The following is a 22,255-nucleotide window of genomic DNA, read 5'->3' on the forward strand; positions in this document are numbered from 1 at the left end:
GGGCGGGACCCGCCGTGGGCACCGCGCGCGCGCAGCTCGGCCCGCCCAGGCGGTCGGCGGCGCCGGCGAGGACGCGCGTGCTCGGATTGCGCGCGCTTCGAGTGAGCTGCTGAGGGGCCGGGTGCGCGCGCGTCTGTCTGTGTGCGCGCGGGCGCGCAGCCCCGTGAAAGGGCGTTTGGTTAAATATTTCAGGTAAACGTTTCTTAKTGTTTAGCAGTAAGTACTGTGTTTTATGCTATAAATCCAATTTAAAGGTCAGCACAGCTTACCCTTTAAAAAAAAAGGATTTTCATATTTAAAAGTAAACATTTGTTCAGCTCTTCGTGACGATAACGTCTGGATGAAAGCAGTTCTTTCAGTGTATTTATAATACTGGAGACCACTTAGTTTTACTTGGTGCTGTGACTAGTTAGTGTACTTCATGATAATTTTGGGAAATAGTTTCCAACTATACTGTTGGAAGTACCTTCTTGTAAAAATATTATATTTAACTTTTTATTTCATGGTAAGCTTTTGAAAAAATGTAACAATACTTTTTTTCCTCAATTTTGCAGGTTAACAATTGTCTACAGCTCGTTATCCAGACGTCATCAATAGCAGATAAAAACAAACCAGTAATTATTTTTTCTCTAAGTAATAACACCAATTAAATCAAGTGTACAGTGCACTTGAATTTACATGCTTGCTGATGGTATTGCCTTTTTTAATATGCAGAAGTTTGCTTTTAATGTATTATCTGATTTATCTAATAGTCTTCTGGTAACTTATTTCATTGTGGAAGATATGTAAAATAAAAGCACTGAGTTATAGTATSGTGTGCCGTAAATCTGATATACAATGTCTTGTTTTTCTGTCTGTATTTCTTTTCTTACTGTTATTCCAGTGCTCTTTTTGTAGGAGTTTATTTTTTATTATTTTTTTTTAATAGTGTGTAACTTCATTTAATCAACTCTAGATGAATGTGCTGGTAATTTCCATGTGTTCAKTTTGATTTCCAAAGGTGAAATTTTTAAGTAGTAGTATCTTAAAAAGAATAAGTATTCTTTTTAAGATGAAGTGATTCTGCTATTCTTCTAAGTATTGGAAGAATTTTCTGAGAACTGTAGTAGTTGTTCAGTTCTTTTTAATGTTAAAAAAAATTTTTGTATTGAAAACTTTCACATTTGTAATGTCTTTAAACATTGTGTTGCAGTTTGAATTCAGGATAAATAAAGAGCAGTCATCTTTCCACAACAGACTTCTGCAGCATGATCTGGAAAAAAACTATTCAGGAAGGCAAGGTAATATTCAGTATGTTTTGGATTTTTTTTTTTTTGTCTCCAATCTCTCTCTCTATTTTTTAAAGAACTAGACTGTTCTTACAAGGAAAGACTGTGTAGTGAAAGGAGAACGTGAATATATTTCAAAAGTAAGTATAAGAGCTTATCCTAATTGGCTATGGTAATTTGATAATTATTGCTGCATCGTGTCCTAAAACTTCCGTGCTTCTGCTGCCTAGTGCTTTTCTAATTTTTTGCAGTACTTTTTGTGCTTTTCTCATTGTTTTTTTCCACCCCTCATTTTGTTCATGGGAGTTCATCTTTTTTTTCATCTTTTTTTTTTTTTTTTAACCATAGTCTGTCTTGAGTGCGCTACTACCTACTATACATTTCATTTGAAGTCACGCAAATGTCTATTGTAACCTTTTATTGGGTGTTTAACTTTCTAATATATTTAGACAAAATTAGTGACCAATACAGAGCACTTGGTATGAAGAGACTGTTTTCTTATTGTGTGTATGTTATTTTGGGTCTGAAAAGCAAGACATTTGGTGATACCACTGTGCTGAAGCCTGAAGGAGCCTTGAAATGCAACACTTCTTGCTATATTGCTGTTGCTCACATGTCATGTACAAACAGTGATTGATTAGGATAGGAGATCAGTTTAATTATGGTGACACTGAAGTATCTGCTACAGTATTTTGTATTCCTTCCAGTAAAAAAAATAAATATCAACAGCTTTTCAGTGCAGAGTGATTTCTAGGAGTCTCTAGACTAGGAGTATCAGTTTACTTTATTATGGAATGAGTTTCAGTTCTGCAGTTGTCCGTCCTCAACTCCTCTGTCGCTGGGAAATCCAAGAGTATTAAGTCCTTTGGTGTGTAATAAACAAATACATATTGCAGTACCATGCAGTCTGACTGAACTTTCTAGTTTGGAGTTGAAGCAAAATACAGTTCCTCTCTTAGGTTTTGGGTAGTCTTCTATTCAAACACCTCAAAAATCCAGATCCTGACAGAACAGTGTTATTCATATGCTTCAGGTAATAGTGAGAACTTGTCAGTCTTTCTTAAATTGGATTAAATTTACTGAAAAGTAATGACCTGCAAGATGTTTCTTCTAGCTATCAGAATGATTAAATGGCAAGTGTTTCCTACTATTCCCTTGGCATATTAAGAAAGATTAAGTGATCATTGTGATGAAACTACTAGAAATCTTCCAAAGCATAATACAGGCATTTAAATACAGGCTTTTTAATCTACCTTTATATAGTAAAAGGGAAGTAATAAGGCTCTTTCATGTCTGTCTTTAGGAGGATGACATTATAACAAGAAAGTCTCTCTATTGCCATCTTGTTTCAAACTAATTTTTATGTCTTTGATCATGCGTTTATTAGCTTGAAGCCTGAGGCAAAACTCATTTGATAGACATTTGCAATTACTTTACTTAATTATCATCTGTGTCAATGGTTAAATCTTTTTTTTTTCCAATTGTTTTCACTTTGAAGGATACATAACTGTCACATTCTGATTTGTTAGAGTAGTTAGTAATGAGAAGTTGGAGAGTAGCACTAAAAGGGTTCTAAAACAAATTAAAGCCCAACAAAGCTTGTAGTTATTTAAATGTTGTCTGTTGATGTGCTGCAGACACTAAGGAGCTTGCTTTTCCTATTAGTTAAGAAATTAATCTTTGCTTGTTGAAAAATCCATGTCTTTATCATTGACATCTCTGATCCATTGAACTAAAAGGGCAAACTTGTGTAAAAGTTGAGCCTGTGTTCTTATGCCAATGTGCATGCACGGTAATGTTCTTGACTAATGTTTTTCAGTGGATTGTTTTCCAAATGAACTAGAATTTTGGAGGGCACGTCTGTGTGTTTCTAAGATATTTTTAGTCATTACATTAGCAATATGGGTGAAGATAGACACATGTAAGTGTGTTTTATAGGGCTGCCTGTTTATCTTTCTTGATAATGAAGTGAGATAAAATACCAGTGAATACACTTTTATCTTTGGACGAATTTGCTTTCATCTCTGGTTCAGCAGGACTGTTAGTTGTTTTGGTGCATTAGTTTCTAGTAGAACCTATGGCTACTTGACCTGTCCTTTTATAAAATAAAATTTCTCTAAGATAGATGGTATCATCTTTAAGTTCAGATATTGAAGCCATAAAACCGATATACAGACTTACCTTAAAACATCATTGGGTTATTCTAATCAAAATAATCTGCAACATCTGCTCTATAGCAAATTGTCACAAATCAAAGAAATGGGCATACTTTTGGAAGAGCATATGGCAGACTGTTACGGTAAATTAAAAATGGCAGGGAAGAGCCGATATTCAGAACCATTGAATGGAGGCAAAGTGGAGTTTCATGCGCTGTGTAAATTTTTTTTTATTTTAATAAGTAAGTTCTGCTCTTTGTAGTTAACAAAATGATTTTCTGAAGTAGTTCAAATATTCTCTGTATGATTTTCTGATAGATAACACAAATTTTGGGAGCAGTTCATCAATAACATTTCCGGTATTGCAACGTACAGCTGAAGAAAAGATACTGAATTCTGATAGRCTTACCCTGGAAAGGTGAGAAATATTTTTAGTAGTGTGTGTTTGAGATTATGTAGTTATCATACTCTATACATAAGATTTAAATGCATCATAACTTGTGACTACTCTTCAATGGTTTAAAGTGATGAGTAATTTGGAAGTGCCCTTTGTGGTAAATGGTATGTGGGTTGTTGGTGTGTATGTGGGTTTTGTTTGTTCAGGTGAGAGGAAGAGGTTTGAGTGAGACATCATTTCCCATCAGTACATTCTGTATCAGTTTTCTTGTTGTAAAAATTCAACATGATTGTAAGTGTATTTGTATAACAGGTAATTTGTATTACCTCTAAGGTAATAATGGGGTGTTAGGATTTTTCCATTTTAAACTATGAAACTAGCTGAAGAATTGAACTCAAGGTCAAGCAAGAAATCTATGGAAAATCAGAGTCTAATGTGTATGTATAGTTATAGTCTGGATTAATTTTTTTGGCCCTGGTTATCTGAAAGACACATTTAACTGTAAAGACAGAGCTTTTCTATTTGGAGGAGAGGGCTGGTGTGTGTGTGTGTGTTTTTAAGGTTTACGTAGTGAGCTCAGTAGGACTGAGACAGTCTGGAGGTAGTCCAAAGATGGAAATAGGATCGCTTCCTGTTTTTTTACTCTATGTGTTAACAGTTATTATTTCATATATTTGTAGTTTAAAGTTCTATAAATCAAAGAAAATTATGTAGACATAGCACTCCTTTAATTCTAATTTAAACAGGCTGCTTATGTAGTTATGATAAAACCTTGGCAAGTTATACCTGTTGATGTTTTCTAGTGTGGTCACAACATGAAACTTTTGAACTGATGGTTATTGTGCAAGATATCTAACAAGCAAATCTCTGATTAAGAGAATTAAGAGAATAAGTATTCTGAAAATTTTGAAAGCATTTCTACTACATTTTGGTGCGGATGTTCTTATGTTAGTCATCGCTGCATCCCATGATTGTTTAAAATAGAGTTAGCAAACTTATTACCTTAATTAGGATAATGGACTTTTTTCATTTCAGTCAGTGAGTAATACAAAGGATGCGTTACTGATATTTACAGGTGTGTACGTGTCTTTTTTTTCTCTTCCTCCAATCCAGGCAAAAACTGACAGTGTGCCCAATTATTGATGGGGAAGATCATCTTCGCCTTCTGAATTTTCAGCATAACTTCATAACTCGGATCCAGAACATTTCTAATCTACAGCATCTTGTTTTCTTAGATTTATATGATAATCAGATAGAGGAAATTAGCGGGCTTTCAACTCTAAGATCACTGCGAGTCCTTTTGTTGGGGAAGAACAGGTAAAAATAATAAACTAACTTTAAGGAACCTACTTTGTGGTGTAATATTGGTGATCTGTCTTTGTATCAACTTTTATGKAGTTTTCAGATTGTACTATTGGCTGAGACCAGTGAGATGACTYGTTTTCACTGGATCTTCAGGCTGCTATCCTTGTGACAGTCTTGCATGGAATAGTGAATTTGTGTGTGATTGTTGCACTGTTTGGTTATTGATAAGTCTAAGCTTTCAGCCTCAAAGGAAAGGAAGTAAAAATATAAACAACATCATGGCAATACTGTGTTTGAGAAATTAGGCTTCTGAAGCTGGTCAAGCAAATTTTGCTTCCATAGTATCAGTTGGGAAAGGAGACCTGAGGCTAGCACTGCACCACTGCGGAATTTATCAGTAAGCTTTCTCTGTGCTGAGACAGATGGGATAAAATTTCCTGAAAAAGCCTCTGAAATATCCAGGCTTAAGTCTAAGATGCTGTCAATTGATGATACGATATGAGGTTTATGTAAAAATCTAAGGTTATAATGAAGCATTTTCTGAGGAATTTCGTGAGGATATAATCATCAAAGAGATCCAGCCATAGATTTAGGCCATCATGGAGGAAAAGAGTGTAGAAAAGATACGTAGCAGACACAACACTATCTCAGGGATCTGAAGATTTCCTGTGCTTCTCTGGAGGGTCTCAATTGGGCCTTTGTCTACCTGCCCTTTCCCCCCCCACACCCCGAATGACCTATTGATCTAATCTTCAGTTGAAAGCACAGGAACATACAGAAGCAGGTAAGGTAAATAAAGTAGCTCTCAAAATACAGGAAGGAAGGTGAGCTGAAGATTTTTACATGTTTGCTACTGTGAACTGTCACAACTCTATAAACTGTAATCATAACTATTTCAGTGAAGTTCTTGTGTAAATATAGGGGATTTATACCAAAGCAATGAATAAAACTTTGTTAATCATCCTATGAATAACCAGTGTTTCAAATTAGCTCTAGATTACATTGCTTCTCCTCAGACTTGCAGAAAAACAAGTAAATACCTCTAGAACTTGTGAATTGTATAGTTAAGTTTTTCAGTATGATCTGCTCCATAGACATTTTTGTACGATTTTGTCAGAAAACTTTGAAGCCAAAAAGTTTAACCCTTTTTAAAAATAAAACATGAGATTTGATTTCTTTCCTTCCCCTCACCCCCAATTAGATCAATTGATGCTTCTCTCATATGGCAGATATCAAGCAGTCTATCTAATATTACTTTCTGTTGTTTGTGGCTGTTTATATTGGAGATGCTAAAATTCATCTTCTCTCTCAGATCTTCTGTTCATTTGTCAAGTCTCAATTACAGTCAGAAAATCTGAGGTGCTAGCTGCAGACAGGAATTGGACTCAGTAGGAATTGATTCTTTAACTAGTGAATTTCCTTCTGAGTGGTATGAGCACTTAATTTTTCTTTAACAGAATTAAAACAAAACTTGCATGCTTTTTATACAAAATATTCATTTTTTCCCTCTTACCTGCTTATGTCTTCTTGTTAGGTACCAATTTCAGGAATTTCTGGTTCTTATTCTGCTCTTCTGCTTCTTTATGAATCTTAAATCTAGTTTGCCCTGTTTTCCCTTCATCTCACTTTAATTTATTTARTTCAGTTCTGTGACAAGGTTTTTTTTTCAAGGGTGGAATCTCCACAAACTTGAACCAGTTTAGTTTGAAAAGAATGAAAATAGAATGGCTTAGGTGATAAGCTATCAGGTGCCAGTCCATGAAGTTGCCATGGAAATGCTCATTAAAACAGGTGTCTTATTTGTCTTGCTCTCAGCTTCTCTTTGTGGTCTGAAAGAATTCTGAAAAAATCAGAGGGARCCACTTTTTAACCCATATTGGGAATGATAGTCATTATCCTGTCAAGCATCAGATTTAACACATACAGAAATATTACATGTTTTTGTGTACACAAAATCAGAAACTTCAGAAACTGGAAGGCAGCAATTAGATCTGTTGTTATCTTTCTCAGCCTCTGCTTGTGCAGTGTGTTCCCTAATTTCCCTCTGTTGGTCTGTCTAGTTTCTCAGGTGTCTTGTACTGGAATGGGAATGACCAGAACTGGCAGGTTACTCCAGATGCAGCCTCATGAGAGCAGAAGACTGAAGAGTAAACCCTTTCCTTAACCTGGCTGTGCTTTTGCTAGCACAGTCCAGTACGTGGTCAGCCTTCATTGACCTGCCAGTTCCTGTTGTTGTGTGCTAGCACCCCCAGGTCTCTTTCTGTGGAGGTGTTACCCAGTCAGCCAGGCCCCAGCACTGTCTGGGCTTTGTCTTTCAGCCCAGTATGTGTCTTTCACATGAGACTCTAATCCCAAGGGAAGTTTTCTGTATTATCAGCGAAAGCTAATTGGCAGGATTTTGGTTGTCTTCACACTTCATGATAGTCTCTTTTGAACATAGCCAGTTCTTAGCTGTTATGCCTTGTAACAAAACTGTATTAAGTCAGTTTTTTTATCTAGTAAGTGTTGAGGACCCATTGAAGAGTTGCACAAAGTTTGCTTGTAATATTCTTCAGAAACTTCCCTTTTTATGTAAGTTATAGCAACAMTTCTAAAGTATTTTCTAATTAGACATAGGTCAAATAGATGTTTCCATCTAATCTTCCTTCTTGGTTGCCTATTAAATACTTGGTCTTAGATTTCTGTGTGACAGATGGAACCTTTATTCACATCAAGTAAAGCATTCATTGATTCTTTGTAACCAATAAAGATGCTTCCTGCCTCATTTGTTTAGCTGGGAATCAGACAGGTGTATCATGAATTTTGTTGCTTATTTATTGATTGTTATTTTTGGGGAGATGCAAGTAGCAAGTTGCATTATTTTCCAAAAATACAGGCCAAGTCTTAATAGCCTTTAATTTTCGTAATTCAGTGGAAGTGTCTGTGGAGTTGCTTACATATTGAAGGGTTGTGATCAGAATTTGTTCAATTTCTCTGTTTTGATTATATTTGGTAAAGGAAGCAGCAGTAAATAAACTGAATTTAATGTGCAAATTGCCAAGAATATATTTCTGAACTCAATCTATGTTTAAAACTGAGAACTTCTAATAAAATGTTGTATTATTATGATTTATTGCCCTTTTATTAAATATTTCACCTATAGATTTTAATTCTATCTATAGAAAATTATTTTTTGAGGGGGAGAATGTTAACTTTAAGTTACTTTAGAGAGTTAATGCCCGAACTGTAGCACCCCTGAGTGAAATATATTTTATTTATGCAGAAGTATGGTTTGTAGACAACCATGAAAAGAGACATCGGTAAATGATAACCTGTCAGACATGGTTCCCCAAAGACTTGGTTTTCAGCTTGAACTGTGTGTGTTTTTTTAATTATTCTAAAAAAAAAAAAAAGTGTAATGTATGTGGCATGTAATATCAGCCAGTAGATGATGCTATTGGCTATGTAATCGCCTGGGTTTGTCATCTCTACAAATAGGACAGGACAGAAAAACTCTAAAATTTTGAAGATGTACAGGAGGAGAAGAAATACCACCAAACTCGGAGATCCAGGTTGTTTAGATGGGGCCAGTGCTATACACTTTTTTTTTTAATTATTATTATTATTATTCCTAGTTGTTTCAGCAAACTCTTGAGAGTCTGGGTCACTATAAGCTTTCTTTAAACCTGTTTGGGGTTAGCTGCTTTCCAGTAGTAATGTTTCTTGTTGGTTGGGTAGATTGTTTACTTTGTTTTCTGATGGTGCAGATACTACTTTCCTTACTTCCTTAGAAGAGGGAAGTGCATATTGCTACTATGTTGTATCCTTGAACAGAAAGGAAGACAGGAGCCTAAGGCACACTGATTTGTCTGTTCACTTTAGATGACAGAGCTTTGTTACTCTTTTTTGTTACTCTTTGTAAGGATAAATAAAAGGCTAAACTATTAGTTGGAAAATAAAAGCTAATTTTTAATATAACATAATCTTTGTTATCATTTAAATGTTTCAGATTAAAGAAAATTTCAAATCTGGAGAGCTTAAAAAACCTTGATGTTTTAGATCTTCATGGAAATCAGGTACAGTRCTATAAACTTACTGTTTAAGCTATTTGCATGGTAGAAGACAGAAAATGCATTGTGTCTGAACTGTTGCTTTTTGAAGAACTACTAGTGAACTTTGTAACAATTCACAGGAATCAGTAAATCAATGGAAGGTGGTATGATGTTACTTTGAATCTTGGTATCTAGTCTTTTGTATTTCCAGCATTTTGTACTTTCAGAAAGTTACAGCAACTACAATACCGAGACAGCCAAGAATAACAGTACTCATTCGGGTAGACCTATGGAATAATTATCTGATTTAAGTAGTTGTSATACAGTTAAAATAGTATGGTCACTCAGACAAATTTAAGCTTGCTTCTCTCACGCTCTTGTGCGCTCTTTTTTTTAAAAAAAACTTCTTTCTGCTATTGGTGATCTTAAACAAGATCCCTTACATATCTGTAAAGGATTTACGGATTCCTTACTGGAAAAAGTAGAATGGATCCAAGCCCTTGATTCAGTCAGGCTTCTGAACTGACTTAAGTAACTTAACTTCTATTTTTTCCAGATTGAGACTATGCAGTCACATCTGCGTATTCTAAATAGCTTATCTGCATGATGCATGAAGTTTTAGCTGAGGTCTATATGGGAGAAAAATTACTGCTTAATGGATATTTCAGAACAGTGTAAAGTAAATAAGGGTAAACCAGATAGTATTCTTTTTATAAAAATAGATTTAAAACACATGGGATACAACATGTTCTGCGGTTGAGCTGTTTAAAACAACATATGGTTATTGTTATTGTGACTGTATAAAGTCAATGTGTGAATTTTCTGGATTCCTGCTTTGACATTCAGTCTTCTTACTGATACATTGTGTGTTCTTTATTATATTACTGCTTGACAGTTGGGAATGGGAATGCTATCAGTCCCTCCCTGCTGCCCCAAATAACACTATAATCAGTTACTGTCATCTGTGATAACTTTGTGGCTTCTGTGAATAACGTAATTAGTCTAGCAGTGTGCATGTTGTGCAGTAGTGACAGAGGCAGTATAGGAAYAGAGTAACATTGCCACTAGAGTCTTGGAGGGGCTACTTTTTAGGATGGGTAAAATGTTTGTGGATATGTAGTTATAGTCCTCACCTTATTGCCACTCTAAGTTTTTATATAGATTTACAGATTAGATACAGATCAGATGTATAGGCATTTTTGTCTAAGCAATTACACGTATGTTGTCTTGACATTTTGGCTTAACTCAGTACTCCTAAGTACTTAGCTATTGCTTAGCTAAGAGGCAAGCTGGGGAAAAAATTGTCAGCACGGTTTTATAGCACAAGCAGAAGAATCACCAGTGGAAATAAAACATAAATGATACCTAACTGTTTCAGATGTTCATAAAGTAAATTTTTACCTCAAGTGTTTATACAGCAACCTTTAATTATAACTTTATTAGGAGTTTAGGCATAATGCCCACTTGGCTGCTGTTAGATCAGCTTCATAACTATAGGCCAACCTGGGCCCAGAGAAAATCACGAATTAACTTATATCATGAGTTTCATATATAACCTCTGAAGAATAAGTGCTTTTCTTCAGAAAGCTTGGCTTGTATGTCTGTTTGAAGCATTCAAATGCTACCATCTGCAAATGAGATGTTTAGTTTTCTGGGTTGCTTTGGTTATATTTTGTTTTGTGTAAGCTTGGTGTATTTTTCATGGAGTAGATGAAATGAAGACTCTGAACCTCTCTTCCGTGAATTAATTATATCTTTTTGTTCCTTTCCAGCTTATGGCTAGGCAAATTTTGGCTATCAAACTTTTTTTTTTCTAGTTGAATAATTAATGATTTAAAATACTAGTCTGCCGTACATGTTTAGGCTTTCTTATTGAATGCGTAATGAAGAAAAATAATGAGTTTGAAACATTGCTCAAGAATGTGTCAGCCCACTGTATTGTTTTCAAGTCTGTTTTTTGTTTGCTTTTTAATAAGAGAGGCTGTGGGCCTTTTAGCTTGAGATCGAGGTTCATGGAACCTTTACTTGGGCAGCTTTTTTTTCTTAAATTGTCTCTCTCAAATCACGAATTTCTCAAGCTTTCACTTCAACTACACTATTGGATTTAAGAACATCTAAAGGTGCATTCAGATATTCCAGAGTGTAGCAATTAAAACAACAGATCAGTGGAATTAGAAATTGTGTCATGTATAGATCAAAATGTCTGATTCTAGTCAATGTTCTGTTGATGCAGTGTTCTGTATCTAACTTATATATTTTTTTATTTATATTTATTTTAAAAATCTTTATAATTTTATTTTATACTTTATATTTTCCTCTTTGTGTTCAGTAGGGATTAATGACAAGAATGCAGAAATAGAATATCTCACTTGTCATTCATAATGAAAAATACTAGAAAGCAGGGCTTATTGTACCTTAACAAACTCTTGATAAATCTGGTTTGTTACATTGCTTATGGTATTATCCTGTACCTAATTCTTGGAGGAAGTTTTTTTTTAAAAAAAAAAAACACAAAAAAGAAAAGAAAAGAAACCTGACAGTACATCTAATCAGTTTTACAACTTGAAATCAGGAGTGAGCAGCAGTTTTTCTTGATGGGGATGGTTCTGCATTCCAAATAGAAGACTTAACTCCACTTCTGTGGTATGCATCACTTGTGGTTTTTTTTTTTTTTTTTTTCCTTATAACTGTTAAAGTAACATAACCATGGAAAAATACGAACATACTGAAATTCACTTTGCTGTGCAGAAATGTGTTTGGCTGCCATTCTAGTATTATTTCTATGTGCTGTGTGAATATTTGATGGTTCCTCTATCACAGCATTTTCAGTTTCTCAGAGAAAAAAATTCAGCCACTAAAAAACTGTATTGCTTCTTTTATGACTGAAAAGACGGTAACGGCCCATTCTTGGGCCGTAATGTAAAATTTATACTTTAAAAGGTGTTGTTCAGACTTGCATGTGTTATTTTTTGGTTGCACTGATTACAGACTAATTTTTAATAAATAAAATTTTTTAAATGGTATTACAAAAAGTGTCATTGTAGTTGAAATTGGCCAGTTTGAGGATGGTTGATACTGAACTCTCCAGGAAGAAGTAAATGGATTTATTTAAGAATGATATTGATGAGCAAAAATTCAGATGTAAAATTCTTCTTGAGTGTTGTTTGCTCAACAGTAAAATTACTGCAGAGATTGTAATTGGCCTAAGACAAGGATGTCATATAAATGAATGTATGTCAGATGCTGAGAAACAGGTCAACTTCACCTTGGTCCCTGGCAAGGTGATGAAGCAGCTAATCTTTGAAAGCATTTCCAAACATACTAAGGACAAGAAAGTGACTGGGAGCATGGATTTATGAAGGGGAAATCATGCCTGACCAACCTGATAGCTTTCTATGACTAAATGACTGCTCAGTAGATGAGTGGAGAGCGATGTTGTTTATTTTTAGAAAGGCTTTTGACAGTGTCCTATAACATTCTTGTAGAAACACTGATGAAATACAGACTAGAAAAATGGGCAATGAGGTGGATTGAAAGCTGGCTGAACTGTCAGGCTGAAAAGCTTGTAATTAGTGGCACAAAGCCCAGCTGGAGGCCAGTTCACTGGTAATCTACCATTTGTTTTCACTAATGACCTGGACTGTGGGCTAGAGTGTACCCCGTGGAAGTTTGTGGAGGACATGAAATTGGGAGAAGTAGTTGATATGCCAAATGGTTGTGCTGCAGTTCAGCAGCAGGCTGGAGCAATGGGCAAACAAAAAGCTCATGAATTTCAAAGCAAAGTCCTGCATCTGGGGAGGAATAACCCCGTGCACCAGTACAGGCTGGAAGGTAACCAGCTGAAAAGCTGTTTTGCATTGAAGCATGTTGGGGATATGGTGGACAACAAGTTGAACAGGAGCGAGTAAATGTGCCTTTGTGGCAAAGGTGGCCAAATGTCATCACAGCCTGCATTAGGAAGAGCATTGCCAGCAGGTCGAGGGAGGTGATTCTGCCTCTACCCAGCACTGCTGAAGACATATCTGAAGTACTGTGTCAACGTCTGGGCTCCCCAGTGCAAGACATATGTGGATTTACTGGTGGGAGTGCGATGAAGGACCAGAAAGATGATGAAGCGACTGGACATCTGATATGAGGAGAGGCTAGGAGAGCTGGGACTGTTTAGCCTGGAGAAGAGAAGACTGAGGGGGGATCTTATCAATGTAGATAAACACCTGACYGAGGGCAGTAACAAAGATGGGGCTGGACTCTCTCTGTGCCTTTAAAGGATAAGAGGCAAGGACAAAACCTGAAATACAGGAAACTTTAAACATAAGAAAAATGTTACCATCAGGTGGTCAAGCCCAAACAGGCAGCTTTTGAGTCTGGGGCTGGAGCAGATGATCTCCAGAGGTGCCTTCCAGCCTAAACTATTCGGTGATTCTCTGATTCTGAGGTGAGGGTGGCTTTAGCTTAAATTCACTATCTTTTACTTAGCTATTTCCCATGTTGGGGAGATAAGACCTCCCCCCCCCCCCCAAAAAAAAAAAAAAGAATTATTTTGAAAGTATTAGTGAAGTGACAAGTAATTCTCTGTTGTAAAAATGTCGCTAGTAAAGCTGTGAAAACCCTCTTTACTGCATGAATGAAGACTGCTGTGGCAGTACATTGAACTGTAGTGCACTGAAACAACATCCCATTACAGTACTCACTGAATGGTAGTCTGTATTAGAGGTTAGGATAGCAGTGTTCCTGTGGTTTYGGTATTTATAAATCTTAAACATTTTATGCAACTCTGTAAGAAATCTGTTAGTCTTTACTGCACTCTTCCTGTGGCGTATACACTGAAAGCTTCTATTCATCAATTCTGTTACTGCTTTAAAGTTGATCGTGTGTTGTATTTTAGTGATTTTMATTGAAAAATACCACAGTTAAATTTTCTTCAAACTGGTTAATTTGTCTGTAACTTCTATATAGTCTTCCTATGTGATTCATATTCTCATACACATTAGAAAGTATTCTGTTTTAAGGTGTTTTATCTTTCTATACAGCAGCTTTGTCTTGAGTGGATTTGTTACCCTTTCAAGTTGCCACACTTCAGTTAATGAACGTGCATCATTCTTCCTAGAGAAGTCAGTCTGTTAATGGGAGAGGATATCGGGCAAGCAGTCTTCAGCACAGTAGTGTTATCTGAAGATCAGTTTACTTGAGATACAAGAGGGTGAAATGTTACCAAAAGTCAACTTAAAATCAGTGGCCCTAATATCACCAGCTTTCCTCTGTACTCAGTGGAGAGAGACAGAAGGTGGTTTAGAGTTTTACTAGATTCCATTGGGTGATTATGAGAGTTGGTGTGTGGGGGTTGCTATAAAAAAAAAAAAAAAAAGAAAAGAAAAAAAAAAAAAGAAAGAAAAGATACTGCCCTAATGAGGCTATTGTTAATACAGTCCCTAGGATCCTAGGATGTATCCCAATGTATAGAAGTACAAGAGCAATTTGACATACATTGTGTTATTTAACTAGAATGCTATAGTATGGGTGATGTTGCCTGACAACACTACTGTTGCTACTATACTACAGAACATAAACTGCTGCAGTAGTATAACTGCTTGTAACTGGGATATGATACAGAACAGAGTCTCTCTATAGCCTTTCTTTCTATAGTTTGGCTGCTTTGCTGTCATTAAATGAAACTCATAATTTAGTGCAGTAGGTAATAGAGAGAAACAGTAAATCTTGACTCCTGCAAGTTATTCTGCCAGAGTGGCTCCTCTGTGAATGTGATATTCTACAGTCCTTTTTTGAGCATGTTGAAAATACTCACGTATCTGGCAAGAAATAAGTATTATCATTTAATTCCCTCATCTCTTTTTTTTTTTGTTTACATTTTTTTTAGCTGTTACAGGGTTATCTTATTTGCAATTACATATAAAAAATCTTATATGTAATAACTGTAGCATAATATCTGACCAAATAGTTTTCCTCCTCAATTCAGTAGTGTAATTCACTAAAGAAATTTTTCAAGGTTATTGTAATCACTTTAAATTTATTGGGGTTAGAAGCTATAATTAATACCATACAGTATCTTTATATGTTGCTTCCGATTCCAGAGGATCACTCAACAGTAAAAAATTTAAACGTGTGTACAAATCATATTCAATTTACTTGAAATGCATTAAACTGAAACAAGAAATTAACTATTTCATGATACACAGTAGTTCCTATGTAGCAGTCATTTTTGATAGACACAATATAAATACTCAAATAGAATTTTCAAAATCTTCAAAAATACTGCTAGAACCTAGATAGGTTTTTTTTTTTAGTGTTAATATTTGTGGAGCTGTAGCAGTTTAGAGGAAAGCTAGACTCCTGTTCTTAGTCACTCTTTTCTTCCCCATTTCAGATAAAAATCAATTAGACTGAGTGCAGCTTCTGAAACTTGTAAGACTGGAATGTTTCCAAGAGCTTGGAGGAGAGGAAAAATAAAAGTAAAATATTGTTGTTGTTCATTTTTTTGAGAGATATTTTGATTTATTTGGGTACAGGATATCTTGGCTAGATACAGTTTTCTTCTGAACTTTGAGTTCTGTCTGTCCCCCTGCCTCCTCCTCCAGTGAGGACTGTAATGGAGAACTGAATGTGCTTTAAAACATCAAGAGGCACTTTTCTAAAAGGCTTAAATGCAAAATCTTGTTCAAAAATTTTTTTGATGGTGGTGTTCCAAATCAAATCTTTTAAAGTATTATTTTTTATAGAAAACCCTTCAAATTCATTGTTTCTTAAAGAAAACCCTTTCATATAATAAAGGTTCCCCAAAAAAAGTATGTAATGCCTAATAAAATATTACACTTAAACACTGCATTTGACTAAAAAGAAAGAGCTAATTCCTTTGTTGTCATCTTTTCATGGTTTTACTACATGATTTAGTAAGCTTCTTAATTTTAATACTGCTCATTAAAATTTGTAGGAAGATACAGCCTCCCAATAACATCGATTTTAATTTCTATGCAAAACCTCTATTATTAACAATAGTAATATAGATAAATGGTAATAGTGCAGCATTTTCTTCAGCGACCTTGTACTTGATTGTGTGTATTGTATACTTAATATACAATTAATTATACTTAATATACAATTCATATTAATTACGTTGATTACTTAGTGTCAGACTTGCTTTGCAATGCTGTATAACACTATCCTTCTAATAAGTATTGAGGGATTTGGTTGGATAGCAGAGTTTCAGTATGGGACCATTCAGACTCTACCTCCTTGTGAATTTGATCTGCAATAATAGAAAGTCCTAGAAAAGCAGCTTTTACGAAAAAGCACTATTAAGGCAAGAGATGTAGTGACAATACTTTCATATCTTACCAGTTAAATAACAGTTGCAATTAAAAACATTATGGTTTGGAATTAAAGTTACTGTTACGGGAAAGAAACAAAGAAAAACTCTGTTAAAAATACTCTACAAAATGAGCTTCACAGAATATTTTTTACTAATATTTTATGTTAAAGCTATGGGAGTTTATTATCTGATAGTTGCATCTAGTCTTTATAACTTAAAAGTAACATGACTTTAGATTAACATTTAATTTTAAATAATGTGCTTCCACGCACACTGAATAGCCTGTGTAGAGAACTAATTGTTAGCTTGGTTTTTCTTGTAACAAAGTAATAAATGCCATATGTTCTATATAGACTCTTAAAAGCCTTTTTATTTTATGTAGAGTTATATTAGAATGTATTTTGTCTTCTAATGAATGAGTGCATTAAAGTCAGTAAAATAAGCAAGGTTTTACTGAAGGCAGAACTTGAGTAGGTGTATTTAATGAAACTTACTCTATTCTTTTTGATATTAAAAAAAATCATTAGAACTATTTTTTTTGTTCTGTTTAATCCTATGAATCGTTTCCTTTTCCAGAGGTTCAAGGCTGCAAGCATAAGGAAAAAAAATGCAGCTTAATTTTTGTAAGCATGGACTGCTTTTAAATCATCTCAGAAGTATAACATAAGATCGTTACCATTGTACAATTTAATTATTAATTAGTGGTCATGTTCTGCATAATAATCTTCTCTGTTTTTTCCCTTTTTATAATAGTTTCGTACCAAAGGATTCAAAAATACTCAGAGGCAAACAAAAAGTACAGAACAATATTTTGTTCAATATTTCCAATTAGAATCTTTTAATTTTAGGTATTTGAAAAACATTCTAAAATGGCTTATAATAATCTTAATTTAATTATAATTAATATAAATAACAATTAAAAGTGGTAGATATAATTTCTTTTTGCTAAAAGAAATATTTGAGTTGCCTAGAAAGAGATGAGTGACTTGTTATTTAATAGATTTAGTATGTACCAAAAGCAGGTATGTCTTCATACGTGTATGCGTGCATGTATGACAGTGAATAGAGAAAATCCCATAGAGCTGACAGTCTTAAAACTGAGCAAAGCCATAAATAAGATCTCTATGAATTGTTGATGAAATCCATATCTCTGCAGTAGTTGTAAGATGCTAGGATCATTTCAAATTCTGCATTGCGTGTTTGCTTAATTCTAGCTAAACAGACATCTGCAGAGACCTGTACTCTTCATGCTAACCATCTGCTTTAGGCTTTGCTTTTACAAGTCTCTGTTAAAATAGTCTGTTCTGAAAAGTGGTATTCTCTGTTCCTTTTACTATTTACAGTTTTGATCTCCTGACAATTTTACTTCATGCTTACTTTTTTATTTTCTCCATGTAATGCATATAAAGGTATGAGGCATAATAATTTGGTCAGTAGTTGAATCAAAAATTGATTTGAGGTGTGACTTAGATATTATTTTTGTTATCTTCCTAACATGTATGCAAAGCTTTTATGGAAAAATTGCTGGAATACTTACAGCAGTATATTAAAGTCATATGTTATTCGTATATACATATATACACGCATGTGTGTGGAAACTGTTTACATTTTGAAAACTTGCAATGTTGTTGGTGCTAGCTACGTTACCTCTTCTCCTGTTCCAGAAGCTACTAGAAATCATCTAAAATTGGCATGGCCAGATTTGTACTGGTCTGAGGTTCATTATTATTGGGAAGGTGTGTGATATCAATCGCTGTCTTGTTTATCTGCATCTAATTGCTGTTGGCAGCTTGCAGGAGGAATAGCGTGCCTGGCTAAATACAGCTTCCACTGATCTCATATCCAGCAGATGGGGCAGACGATCATTCTAGTTGCAAGTTCATTGTATGTTTTTGTAGCTTTGTGCAATACACTACCACACATTGTGAAAGGCCAAAGTCTTTCCTGTGGGAAAGTCTGATACCCCCTTTGCTGTCATGTAAGATGGGTTTTGGTAAGAATATATGAATATCCCCCTGTGCAGTGACAATCTACTCCATGATATTGCTGTATGCAAGTCCTACATAAAAATCTGGATAGATGCTGGAGGACAGATCCCAGATTATTCTAAGAAACAGGTATCTGGATAGAGATCCTTGAGTGGATCACTGAGAAATACAAACAGTGTGAAACAAAGCCATATTGCATTAGTTGAGAAATCACTAATGCCTTTGTAAAACACAGTTACATTCCTGCAAGTCAAAAATAAAATTAAGGGTCAGTAGCTATCATTATCCTTTTGATTAAATTTGTTCAGTATCACTTGAATCTTTAAGATGGTGAAAATAAAAGCAAACCTAAAGCAGCAGCCTAGCAGCAGTGTGAGATATTTTGATTTCTTCATTTTCTAATCAGGAAGCCATGAGTTTCCAAAGAAATGCTGGGGACTGTCAAGCAAACATGCTGTGTATCCAAATTAAGGATGCTGCTGCTTTTTTTTTTTTGAGCATATCTCATGGAGTCCAGCAATCATCAGCTCATAAAACTCTTCCTTAAAAGTTCCAGTGCCAGAATAACTGCTTCCTTCTCCAGAGGACTGTGGCTACTCTTGGCTCCTAATGTGCAGCAGGTCCCAGTCCTCATGACCTGCTGGGAAGCCCATTTGTGGAGCTCCAAGAGATAAAGCTGTGAATACTGCTGACCTTTTAAGGACATGGAAGGAAGTCAGTGACAACTTTTGTGATGGTATGGAGCTACAATACCACGTATTCTTGTGGCAATGTACTGGGAGATTTGGATGTGTGTCTGAGTGCCTTTGGAGACAACCTAAGGATCAGCTGCGCACAGAATTTCCCTATTTTGACATACCCCGACATCATCAGTATCCTTTTAGGCTTATGATATGAATGATGAAGAAGTGTCTTTGAGGGTGCTGCTACAGGATAGTGTAGCTGAAGTAACTTTATTTCTGATGGTAAGCAGAGGACTATTGACTTGGTTTCACTGTAGGATGACTAGAAAGATTTTAGTGAGGTGGGTACTACTATTTAATCTCTGCTAGACTATATCCTTTTTTCAAGAATTTATGACAGGATTAGCACAGTTTAGAGAAGTTATAAAAAGCACAGTACTGGATTAAGTTAATTCTGTTTCTGTATATGTTGCTTTTTAAAATATATATATATTGTATATATTTCTATTATGTAGCTATGCAAAACACAGTGTGCATGTTTATACTTCTTTTACAGATTACTAAAATAGAAAATATCAACCATTTGAGTGAACTGAGAGTGTTAAACCTTGCCAGAAACCTACTAACCATTGTAGAAAATATTAATGGACTGGATTCACTTACAGAACTCAACCTTCGTCATAATCAAGTCCGTGCTATCGTAAGCAACAAAACCAAATGTCTTAATTTTTTTTTTTAAAGCAAGATTGGGGGGCAGGTTTAGCTCGATTGGCTAGAGTGTGGTGCTGCTAATGCCAAGGTCGTGGTTTCAGTCCCCATACGGGGCTATGCTGAGGGTTGGACTAGACGATCTCCAGAAGTCCCTTCCAACCTTACCATTCTATGAATCTATGATATGCTATTACTTATTTGAACTGTGTCAGCAGTTCAGATTTGTGCAGTCTTTGCTTTCTGTATTGTTTTGTTTTTGCTGTTTTTTCTGCAGTGCTCCTTTTTACACTATGGAAGTGGAAATAACATAGTTATTTGTTTGGTGTTACTTTGTTTAAATGTGGTTGCCTGTAGCTGTACAGATCTTGATAACACATGATAGCAGGGAAAAAGGTTTCTGGAGAAGTTTTATATTTCTAATGTGTGGATTTGGAGACTTCCATACAAGTTTCTTTCATAAAAGCAAAGCTCTCTCCGCTTAATTTATGTAGCTCAGTTAAGCAGTTAGGCCATCTTAGATTTAATCTTGTTTATATATATTTTTGGAGAGAAGACGTAGTGATGCCTCTTTCTCAAAGGGAAGGAAATAGGTTTTATTTTTATCAGGAGAATGTTGCTGATTTTTCTTTTAGAGACTTTCACGTGTTTTTACAGGCCAATTCAGAAATCTTGGTGCAAATTATTCTTTCCTCTATCCCTTGTCCTCTCTCTTTTCTTCTCCCACAAAGCTGGTTAGAAGTGGGATAGCAATCCTGTGTATTTGGAAATTTTGTTGCTAGCTGCATGAGATCCAAGATTTCCTTCAGCATCTCTTTTCAGATTTGATTGCTATCTGTTGGGTCATTCAGTGGGACAAGTAAAAGCCTCTCCAAGAAGCCTCTCCTGCACCTCTAATGGTCATTTTCCCTCATAAAAGCTCATAGTAAAAGTCAAAACAGGTATTGATCTCATAGGCAAAAATTCCCAGTTGGAGCTTTAACTTCATACTCTACAGGATTAAACTTTTCATTTACTACTTTAGGGTTTTAATTTCTTCTGGAATTGTGGAAATAACTTGTGTATGGCATATGTATTATTTGAAAAAGCACTTTTTAAATAATATACTCAGTCTTGGAGAAGCCTTCTGCTGTTGCTGAGGCATTATTTCCTCAAATTTCTGCTGATTTCTGATTCTGTCACTGCTCTTTCCCCACACACCAGTTATATTTGCTGGATTCTGTCTTCCTTGCTCACAGCTGGTGCCTTCTTATCCCTCTCAGGAGTAGTTCCTATGTTCGCCTTATCTTTCTAGCTGCAAACAGAGAATTAGCACGAGAGTTACTGAGTTATAGRCTTGGACCCTATTATATCTCACCTTAATGTTTTATTCCTCCCTGGCCAGAAGCACTGTTTCAGAAGACATTCTGTTTATGAAATTGTTTTATTTTGTTTATAATATAAAATTATTTGCTACCCTGGTTAAATTCTAATGGATCACTTTCTGAATTGCATGGTGATTTTAGCAGATACGGCACTAATTCCTCTTTCTCTAGAGGAAGATTCCTAAGTCATAGGAAGTCAAGTTTTGGATGCTTCGTGGTGTTTGAGATAAGAAATAAACATATGTTTCTTTCCTAAAATCAAATCTCTCATTTTTAATGGTAGGTGCTTTCTTTTAAGTGCACATATATTTATTAGATTTATTTTAATTTTTTTGAAGTAGAAAGATACTGTGGAAGCATGAAAGCTGCACTGTTTTATGTTGAATTCAAAATCCGTTGCAATATGACATTACTGCAAATCGAGAAACATAGAAACAAATCTATCATTTTATAGAAAGAATGTCCAAGTTACTTTATGGCTGGAGTATTTGAGTAGTTAGGGGGAGAGTGTTGAGTTTTTTTTGATTTCTTTCCTGTAGGGAAGACATTTAGGTTTTCTTATTGTTGACTGAGCAAGATAATTGCTTTCTGGCTAAAGTAAAAAATTTCCACTCTGAATTCATATAAAGAATTTGGTTTCTACTGCATGGGCTGTTGTTTAATTACTCAGTTATTATGACAACACTGTTGTTGTGAGTGGGATCTTGTTTAACTTTATTATTCCTTTAAATGGCAGAATCTTTAACCCCAAATTTGAAAAATTTGATTTTTCCCTTTCAAAATCATGAAATTAATCTAAAATTAATATTTAAAGTCTTTTCTCTCTCAAAAAACCAAAAATGTTTTTTGTGAACCTTCCTTATTTTCAACACTTTTTTCTGCCTGTGAGTGCTAGAAACATATTATTCTTTTATAGGAAGAGTGATATTTTCATTCCTCAGATAAAATGAGGTTCCATGCTACACTCCATACTGAATTGCAGTTGACTATATTGGATAATTAGTTATCCAATTTAATTGCAGCCTGTTTGA

General features: G+C 35.1%; 1 protein-coding gene across 1 annotated transcript in view; it reads left to right on the top strand.

Annotated features, from left to right (window-relative positions):
- LRRC49 (leucine rich repeat containing 49) overlaps positions 1-22,255 on the top strand; it is a 59,893-nt gene that overhangs the window by 7,396 nt on the left and 30,242 nt on the right. The window contains exons 3-8 of the mRNA XM_085303656.1: positions 555-614; positions 1,193-1,280; positions 3,743-3,842; positions 4,935-5,138; positions 9,115-9,181; positions 19,709-19,852. Of these exons, the coding sequence (XP_085159782.1) occupies positions 555-614; positions 1,193-1,280; positions 3,743-3,842; positions 4,935-5,138; positions 9,115-9,181; positions 19,709-19,852 (663 nt within the window). The remainder of the gene's footprint in view (positions 1-554; positions 615-1,192; positions 1,281-3,742; positions 3,843-4,934; positions 5,139-9,114; positions 9,182-19,708; positions 19,853-22,255) is intronic.

The sequence above is a fragment of the Rhea americana genome, unplaced genomic scaffold (assembly GCF_003343005.1).
Source record: "Rhea americana isolate MKP2758 unplaced genomic scaffold, rheAme1 scaffold_2, whole genome shotgun sequence".
NCBI classification, from domain to species: domain Eukaryota; kingdom Metazoa; phylum Chordata; class Aves; order Rheiformes; family Rheidae; genus Rhea; species Rhea americana.